Here is a 10,091-nt window from a genome sequence, read left to right on the forward strand (position 1 = left end):
CCTACGCAAACTAGATCTCTGAAAAATATGTCTCCGGATGTCTGGCATGTAGGACCACGCCTTTATGATACCAGGGGAATGTTCCTGCATGAATTGTGACTCTGATAAATCTGTCCCCAGATGTCTGGCGTGGAGGACAGCACACCTTAGCTTCTCAGAGGTCTTAGCACTATGACAGCCAGTTCACAGGCAAAGGTGACAGCGATAGCAATCAAACTAACCATCTGTGGGAAAATGGACATCCCCTTGCAGATGGATTCTGGGGAGGAGACGAGCCAGTCAGGATGCGGTGTAGCAATCATTAAATATACAATTTCCTCTAGTTCTTGAATGCTTCCTCTCCCCCACTGTCATGATCCCAATTCTACCTTACATATCCGGCTGGAACTGAGGATTTACACTCACACAGATGGGAACTGAAAATACATGGATACCAGGACAGATGAACCCATCAGGACCAGTGGTGAGAGTGGTGATACTGGGAGGCAATAGCGAAGGTGAGGGAGAAAGGTGGAACAGATTACAAGGTCTATGTATGACCTCCTCCCTGGGGGATGGGCAGCAGAGAAGTGGGTGAGGGAGACGTCGGAAAGTTTAAGATATGACAAAATAATAATTTACGAAATATCAAGGGTTTAGGGGGGAGGGGCAGAAGGGAGAGAAGGGGAAAATGAGAAACTCATACCAAGGGCTGAAGTAGAAAGTAGGTGTTTTAGGAAGATGATGGCTATTTATGTATGGGTGTGCTTGACACAATTGATGTATGTATGGACTGTGATGAGAGTTGTATGAGCCCCTAATAAAATGATTTTAAAAATTAATAGGGTTTAACAAAATATGAACAACGACCATGCTGCGGACCGCTAAGGCCCACCAATAATCCAGTAGTCTGAAGGAACTGGGAGGATGCCCCAAAGAAAGGAGAAGGCTCAGGAGGTGCCAGGAACTCCTGTAGCCTCTATGAGCTATTTCATTGACTGGTGAACCTGCTGATGCCTCGCTGAGCATGAGGTCCCCAACAGAAAAAAATGTAACAGATGATCTCTTTTCTTCTTTCTCTCTCTCCTCTCCTCTCCTCTCCTCTCCTCTCCTCTCCTCTCCTCCTCTCCTCTCCTCTCCTCTCCTCTCCTCTTCTTTCTCTCTCTCTCTCTCTCTCTCTCTCTCTCTCTCTCTCTCTCTCTCTCTCTCTCTCTCCCTCTCTCTCTCTCTCTTTCTCTCTCTTTCTCTCTCTCCCCTCCCTTCCTTCCTTTCTTTATTTTATTTCCCGCTTCTTCGTCTTCCTTTTACAACATAAGGTCGCAACCCTCATCGTTGTGCTTTGCATGGCCAACCTAAAGGTCAGGAGTTCCCCACCTCAAGTGACTGAGCTTGAGGACAATGACACTTTGTATACCCCCGAAGAGTTTCACAGTCTCTGAAACCCACCCATGTGTTTCTAAGCTATCCTACACAAATGCCATGAAATGGAATGGATTAGAGATTGGTGAGTTTGGTTTGGTTTGGTCCTTTTAAACTGACTTAGGCTACTATATAACCATGCTATGATATATGTATACCTCTTTTTCTATGCATATTGTAATATCAGTGCTCTTTATTGCCCTGCTCCTCCCCCCCCCCCAAAAAAAAACACCTACTTTTAGGCTTCTTTGACAAGCTCCTCCTGACCCATCAAAGGCAGTTCCCTTTGGTGGGAAAGCTGTGTCCTGGACACTCCCCCCATCCCCCACCCCCCACTCCACTACACACACCAGACCCCTTCTGTTACATTTTGAACATGCTGGGATTTTCCAAGCTTGCTCCATTTGATATCTTGCAAAATCGTTCTGGCCTTCGGGTGTTTGAAGCTTTCCTCCTAATGCTTTGGGAATTGGGGCTATTGTCTTATATGTATGCCCCCACGTTGATTGATATACGCCACCACGCAGCACTTGAGCACAAAGGTCAGGAGCCCTGGTCCCAAAGTAGAATGTCAATGAGATAGCTGGAAACAGACCTGGCAGGACTCAGCTTGAGAGTAGCATGGTATCTGGAAATGCCCCGGGGGAATACAGTGTCAAGGCCACCTTAACAGGAAGAGACCTAGGGGACAAAGGCCACTCCTTCACATACATAACATAATAAACTTTATATATATTATAATATATCATCATATGTATCATAAAAACAGACTCATTGCCATAAAATCAAACCACAAAACTATGCTCATAGAAAAACCCTAAAGAAATATAGAAAAACATTCTCTGATTGGTTGAAGTATGTGTGACTCATTTTCTCCCTTTTGTGAATTGGGTTTTTTTGCATCTTTGTTTGTTTGATTTTTAGGTATATTTCTCATTTCTTACCAAATGCTTTCTCAAAATACATTCAAGTTTAGTTCCTGCAGCCAAATTAAACCAAAAGTGTACATATAATATTCTGGAATTCCTATTAAATCTGGGCTTGAACAGTACTTCTCTGGGTTTTAATCTGCTGTTATGACTTTGGCAGCATGAACAGTCCTCATTCGAAGTGGACTTTGGGAAAAAAAAGTGGTCACATTTTGTAGGAAACAACTGTTTTTCAAGGAACAAGTAAATTTTCCCATTATAGCTACCCTAATTAAGGGCTCAGGCTGCTTATCATTATCTATAACACACAGTACTTGTCCTTTCCTTGGGGTGCCAGACAATTTTTGACAACTGAGGCTTCTCAATTCATCATTGTATGGGATAGAGGTATGTGTTAGTGTATTAGTCTGAGTAGACTAGAGAAACAAATGCAGGGAGACACTCATATGTGTATAAGAAAGAGTTTTATAAAGAAGAACAATTGACTATTGAGAAAATATTCCAACCCAGTCCAGATCAAGCCCTTAAGTCTGATATTAGCTCATATGTCTGAAACCAATCCTTGAAGTCCTCTTCAGAATCAAGAAACACATGCAATGATGCTGAATTCTAATGCAGGAAGATCACAAGCCAGTGGGTGGGAAGTCTTGTAGATCCACTTGCAAGGTAAGCATCTCAGAGCAGACAGGGGTCTCCATATGGCTTCTTCAGTTCCCAGGACTAACTGCATCAAAATAGTTTTCATGTGGCTTCATGTGAGAAACGTCTTGCACAGAGTGAGCATAGAGCAAGTGTCGCCTTTCCAATAAGGAATAGAAGTTTTCCCAGAATTCTCAGGAGAGGGACATGTCCACACAGAGGCCTCACTGGTTATGATCTGACTGACAGGCTAGACTCCAAACCTTCACTCTTAAGCCTCTGAAGCTGATGAATGAATATATAACTACAACGGTTGTTATATTACTTTAATATTGTTTAAATGGTTCCTATTTTGTGACAAATGTCTTCTGTGTACTAAGGCACATAACAAATCTTTCATATGACAATTCGCCTTAGCTATTAAAATTGTACATGAGAAAATGTGTTGCAGTATTTGGTTGCAAATAATTTGACATCCAGAGGGCTTTCTGGGGTGGGGAAGCAGGGCAGTCTCAACCCCCCAAAACAGGGTGAATCAAGAAGGGAGCATGCCTGGATAAACAATTTGGAGTAGAAAACAAGAGGCCCATCAGTTTCAGGGGCCATGGGCAAGGTGAAGATGGGGGAAAGGCAGTGATGTTAAGTAACTCAGGGAGAAGGGAACAACAATTGATTCAAATCAGTGGCGAGGAGGGTGTAAGAGGACTGGTAGGACTTGAGCAAGGGGAATGTAACCGAGAGGAAAGACTGAAATCCAAATGAAGCCTGTGCATATTTGCAGGACTACAGGATAATAAAAAGTAGTAGAGGAAAGAAGTGGGAGTTAAAGGTTATTTGCGGAGGTCTCCGTGCTGATATGTACATATGTAAATATACTTATTTATGATGATGGGGAAATATACCTATGTGCATATATTTATAGGTTTGTTATTTAGGAAGCAGATGGACATTGGGCATATATTCAAATATTCCCTCATTGCACACATGGTTCTACTTAAATGGAATTCCATGTTCTTCACCTTCCTGACCCAATCCCTGATGACATATTAGTGCAAAGGCAATTGTGGTGAAGAAAGTTGATGGTGCCAGGCTATCAAAAGATATAGTATCTGGGGTCTTAAAGATTTGAAGGTAAACAAGCTGCCATCTTGCTGAGAAGCAGGCGAGGTCACATGGAAGAAGCACACCAGCCTGTGTGATCACATATTGTGGAAGGGATTAGGTTTCAGGCTAAAGGAAGAAAAATCTTATCATTGTGTGCTCACCTTCCTGATAAGAACGCTGAGGACAGATGGGTGCATGAGCAAATGTTAAGAAAGCTAATGGTCCTGGATATCAAAGGATATGGCGTCTGGGGTCTTAAAAGCTTGAAGGTAAACAATCGCCTTTCTAGCTCAGAAGCAACAAAGACCACTTGGAGAAACCAAACCAACATGTGTGATCCTGAGGTTTTGAAGGAATCAGGCATTAAAGAAAAAAAAATTATCATATCATAGTGAGCTCACTTTTCCCATTCAATCGCTGAAGACACCTGGGAGCATAGGCAAATGTGGTGGAGAAAGTTGATGAGGCCTGGTTATCAAAAGATATAACATCTGGGGTCTTAATGGCTTGATGGTAAACAATCAGCCATGGAGCTCAGAAGCAACAAAACCCACATGGAAGAAGTACAACAGCCTGTGTGATCATGAGGTGTCAAAGTGATAGAGTATTAGGCATCAAGAATAAAAAAATCATATCATGGTGAATGAAGGGGAGTGCAGATTGGGGATCCAAAACCCATCTGTGGGCAAGTGGACATTCCCTTTCAGAACGGGCTCGGGGCGTGGACTAGCCAGTCTGGCTGCAGTGTACCAACGATGAAACATACAACATTCCCCTAGATCTTAAATGCTTCCTCCCACCCACTATCATGATCCCAATTGTACCTTACAAATCTTGATAGAACAGATGATGTACACTGATACACATAAGAACAGAAAACACAGGGAATCTGGGTCAGATGAACCCCTAAGGACCAGTAGCGAGAGTAGGGAATCCCGGGAGGGTGCATGGAAGGTGGGGTAGACAGGGGAAACAGATTACAAGGCGCTACATATAGCCTCCTCCCTGGCTAACGTAAAACAGAAACGTGGGGCAAAGGAGATATCAGAAATAGGAAGATATGACAAAATAATAATAATTTATAAATTATCAAGTGTTCATGAGGGAGGGGTGATTAGGAAGGGAGGAGGGAATGAGGAGCTGATATCAAGGGCTCAAGCATGTGTTTTCAGAATGATGATGGCAACAAATGTAGAAATGTGCTTGACACAATGGATGTATGTATGGATTGTGATAAGTGTTTTAAGAGACCCCAATAAAAAGACTTTTAAAGAAAGACAATGCAATTTCATCAGTCCCGAGCAAACAGCCAAACAGCAATTGCTGAGTCTATCAATTAATTGTCTTGCAATGAGCTTTCTTCTTTTCATCGTGAAGACCTAGAATCTACCAAACCCACACACTGCACGTTGTGATGCATCTGACCACTGCTAAGTGCTGGGACATTCTTTAGAGTTTGAGGACTCTGGGTCATTTGGTTCATATAAATCTGCAATTCAACATCCGACTACTTTCTTTTAGTGAGATATAAAGAGAAAAAAATTGGGGCTGTTTGGAAAATTGGGAACAATTTGTTGGAATTCCAATTCATTACCGACAAGTTGTTGAACATCTTCTACCTTTCTGATAGCATAATTTGGATCACGTGGCAAGACTAACGTGAATTTTCCTTCCCCACACTGGGATACAACATGCTCTTTCTTCCACCCTGCATATTTCCTTCCATCCAGATATCTCGGATGATATCGGACATGTGGCAGTTCATCTTCAGGGTAGCGTCTAAAAGTTTCTAACTGGCATCAATGAACAACTGATCTTTTATTTCTCTATTTGTGTCTTTGGCATTTTTCGGTGTTTGTCTGTTTCAAGTTAGTAGATATGTTGAAGCACTTGTCTTGTGCTTCAGCTTTCCCAATTCATGCCATATTGCACGTGCCACAAGGACACATTCTCGGCAATGATGCCAAGAGAGAAATTTCTCATGAGTTGGAGGAATGGGACATTTCTCAGGAAGCCACTTACATAAATGAAGGGGGCCAAGTTAAGGTCCTCCACAGAGACTGGGGAGATAAGCATACTAGAACACAGGGGTGACACAAATAGACCACTGGCACAGTCTTTTAGAACTACAAAGACAGGAAAGTTTTCTAGTCTAGTGTCTTTCCTTGATCCAACAGATCACTTAGTGAAGTGAAGGACTTGACTATGTGAGGCACCTCTGTTATGCACATATAGGACTCTGATTCTGATATCAACCATCCTATTTGAGCAGACATTGAGCATGAGGAAATACCTTTCATCTCACCAGAGGAAATATATATTGTGAGTTCATGACCAAGCTTAATAAAATAAGTACAACATGCCTTTTATTTGCACAAATAGCTAGATATCAGGGTGTTAACTCGAAATAAGAAGGAGTCAGAAGGCAGATAGGTCTTTTGTGGCCCAGGACACTCATCACTGTTGTCATTCCTATGAGACCTGAAGAACTGGGAACAAATATAGAGCGCCCTGTTCCCAGTGCAGGCTCTCTGAAGACCCTACTCCGGAAGAGCAGAATACATTCCCCAGAGGGATAGATTTCAGTGTGGGAATCCTGATGTCATGGTGAGGAAAGCTCAGAGCTGTCAGGATAAGCAGGCCCCTCCTTGGACCCTCAGATCCTAGTATGCAGAAGACAACATGAAGATTCTCCCCCATGATTTTTCTTGGGGTTAAGCAAAAGAAGTGGTCCCTCACAGTGCACCAGCTCTTTTTTCAGTCCTGCGAGTTCCCAGCAATGTTTGTGGTCTGACTGCACCTTCAGCAAGTCATTTGGAACTCATAAAACCCTCGATAGCATTTCTGAGAAAGTAAAACTTTACCACAAAGACAGTCCTTTGAGCGAAAGAATTGCTGGTGGGTATGAACCACAGCCTTGAAGTCCCTATACCACAGCCACTCACAGTCCACCAGGGCTCCCATTTAGCCTAAGGTTCACCTTTATTTCCTTTTGTCGGGTTTCTGCGAGGCAAGCACTTTAGACTAACAGGAGAGGCATTTGTAGGGTTGGGATGGATGGAGCAGCCCTGGTTCCTCCACTGTTAACACATCACAGGAATCAAAGTGAGGAATGCTGCTTGAGTGAACCCCCACTATCCAGATCAGAACAAAATGAAAGAAAACAGAAAACAAAAAATGTCCCTGCACGCGACACAAAGGATCATAGGTACGCTACGGGTCATTTTAGAAGTGCCGCAGCTGTGAGATTCAGAGACTACAATTGTTGACGAGATTTGAAAGTTATGTCTATCTTGCTCGAAGCCTAGCAGTGGTTTCGAACGGTGAACCTTGCGGGTCCCAGCAAAATGGAAAATTATTATGAAAACGGGGCTTCGGTTATCTCTTCTCTAGTCTCAGTGCCAACAAATGAAAGGATTCTGATTAAATGCCAGAAGGAATCCGGCAGGGTTATCAGCTGAAGAACTTCCTCATTTATATCACAAAAGAAAAGCTCCATCCAAAAAACCTCCGCTCCCCGGTTGCATATAGGGGCTTGTCTCATTGCTAAGTGACGGGAGACCAGGCTCCGGGTGCAAAAGGTGTGTGTTGGGGTGGACTCAGACAGTCTAGCCCTGAGGGAAATTGTAGCAAGAATGCAAACAGGAGGCGCTCCCATGGTGCACGGGGCCACACACGCCTGAACGCCCTTCTAGGGTCTCCACGATGGGAGGGGAACGTGAGTCAAATTCTGGGCTCTACTCAAGACCCCCACGGTCCTATAGAAATTGATGTGATGAACCTCAGAAACCCAAAGGGCACACTGGGTCTAAATGATTGGGGTCCCAAGAGATACATCCCTGATATCGGCCCAAAGAAATCCCTCTAATGCGTAACCCTTGGAGGACCCTACGTTCATTAGCCGTAAGTGACGCTCTTCAAAAGCAACGTTACCACGTAATAACCGGAAATTTGCCAATTCTCGGGTTGGAGACGCAGCGAGGTTCCACGCGGGAGTATTGGTGGTGCTCAGGAGACCTGGTAAGTGGCCCGCATGGGACCCGGAGGGACCATCTATGTAATCCAGACCTCCTGTAGGTCTTAATATGCCCCTGCCCCACTCGCAGGTTCCCTGTTCCCAGGCCTCAGAGACTCGGGATATCTCCTGAGCTGGGTCTTCAGACCTGGTCTAAAGGGGCGGCCCGGATCCTGAAGAGGTAGTCGAACTAGGATTTCCTGGGGGTTAGAGATGTCCCATGGCGCTCATGCGCCAGACGGCTCTACACCAAGTGTAGACAGCCCTGCTCTCTAATCTGAAGCCATAAGGCACATGTGTAACCCCATGACTCTGACTAAATTAGCTGCGGCCTTCATTCTGGCGCATAGAGTATCAGCCCTGAATCCAAGCAGTCTCTGGGAAGAGGAGGGAGGAAATCCACATCTCCTCTTATCCCCTGCTGTCCCCCCAGTGATCACTGGGCAGGACTGGCACACTCAGCCTAATGTTCACCCCTCCCCCCCCACCAGGTTTCTCAGGCAACAAATCAAGCAGCACAGGAGGCTGGTGCTTGCCTCCTGGAGGCCGAAGCTCTCTCAGCCTCCCTCCTTCGTGGGTGCTGTCACCTGCCCAACCACACTCTTCCCTGGTGCCGTTGAAGACAGTCACCATGCCTCGTGGTCAGAAGAGTAAGCTTCGTGCCCGTGAGAAACGTCGCCAAGTCCGTGATGACACTTGTGAAGCGCAGGGGGAAGAGTCTGCCCTCTCCTCCTCTGCTGCTCTTGGGGAAACTGCCCAGAGCTCTCCTGGTGTTCCTGTTTCCCAGGGGCCCCTGGGAGGCCAGTCCTCCACCACTGCTGCTGCAGGCGATGCTGACAATGGCCAAGATAAGGGAAGACCAAGTTCTTCTGGGGCACCACGCCCCACTGAGAGCACGGGAAAAGCACTGAGAAATGTGAACTTGTCCTTGCTGTTAGTGTTCCTGTTAAATAAATATAAAAAGAAAGAACCCATTACGAAGGCAGAAATAATGAAAGTTATTGGAAGAAGGAACAAGGACGCCTACCCTGGGATCATGAATTTTGCATCGAAAATGTTGGACCTGGTATTTTGTCTGGACCTGAAGGAAATGGACCCCTTCACCCAATCCTATATCCTCCTGCGCAAACTCTGCTTCACTGAAGACGAAGGAATTCTGGATGGTGATGATGACAGGGGTTTTCCCAAGTACGGTCTCCTGATGGCTCTCCTGTCCTTGATCTACATAAATGGTGGCCGGGCCACTGAGGAAGAGATGTGGGAATACTTGCATAGGTTGGCCGTTTATGATGGGGAGAAGCACATTATCTTTGGGGAGCCCAGAAAATTCATAACCAAAGATATGGTTCAGGAAATGTACCTGGAGTACGTGCAGGTGCCCTGTAGTGATCCTCCACGCTTTGAATTGCTGTGGGGCCCCAGGGCCCATGCTGTAACCAGCAAGTTGAAAGCCCTGGAGTTTTATGCCAAGCTCACTGGTACAAACCCGGCTGCCTTCCCGCTTCAGTATGAAGCAGCTTTGAGAGAAGAGGAAATGAGAGTCAGAGCCCGAGTTGCAGCCAGAGCCAGTCGTGCTATGAAGTCCAGGGCGTGTTCCAGTGCCACACCCAGCAGCTCCTCCAAGCCTTAGTCAAGTCTGAGGCAGATCACTCACTCTGCGCTTCAAAATAGAACTTAGAATTCAAGTTGTGGAAGGGCTGGGCTCAAGGATTGTTGGAGTTTATGCTTAATATCCTGTGTTTGTTTTCATTTGTATTTTGTTGTTTGGTAGCAAATAATCTGTTAAGTTGCATGTACATTAGGCTAAGATCTCAGCTTATTAATGAGCTACATTCCACATTTATTTCTCTTTGTATAAAGTATGAGTAAGGGGGTTGGTCTCTTGCTAACGCAACTTGAAAAACTTTCAATCTTTCTTTGGTTTTGTGAGATTTCTAGAAGAAGAAAACCTCACTTTGGAACTTAGATTGTTTTTGGAAATGCGAGTCAACCCCACAATAAAATAC

The 10,091-nt window shown here is 44.9% G+C and overlaps 1 protein-coding gene across 1 annotated transcript; it reads left to right on the top strand.

Moving 5' to 3' along the window:
- The first annotated feature begins 8,716 nt into the window (after positions 1–8,716).
- Positions 8,717–9,715, top strand: LOC142433253 (melanoma-associated antigen B4-like). The gene has a single exon (XM_075538337.1). It carries the CDS (start codon positions 8,717–8,719, stop codon positions 9,713–9,715), a length of 999 nt encoding a protein of 332 aa, XP_075394452.1.
- Positions 9,716–10,091: the final 376 nt, after the last annotated feature.

Source organism: Tenrec ecaudatus, chromosome X (assembly GCF_050624435.1).
Source record: "Tenrec ecaudatus isolate mTenEca1 chromosome X, mTenEca1.hap1, whole genome shotgun sequence".
Classification (NCBI taxonomy): Eukaryota; Metazoa; Chordata; class Mammalia; order Afrosoricida; family Tenrecidae; genus Tenrec; species Tenrec ecaudatus.

What these genes read in the sequence shown, in the direction of transcription:
- LOC142433253 (XM_075538337.1), top strand. Translation starts at nt 8,717, where the DNA reads ATGCCTCGTGGTCAGAAGAGTAAGCTTCGTGCCCGTGAGAAACGTCGC.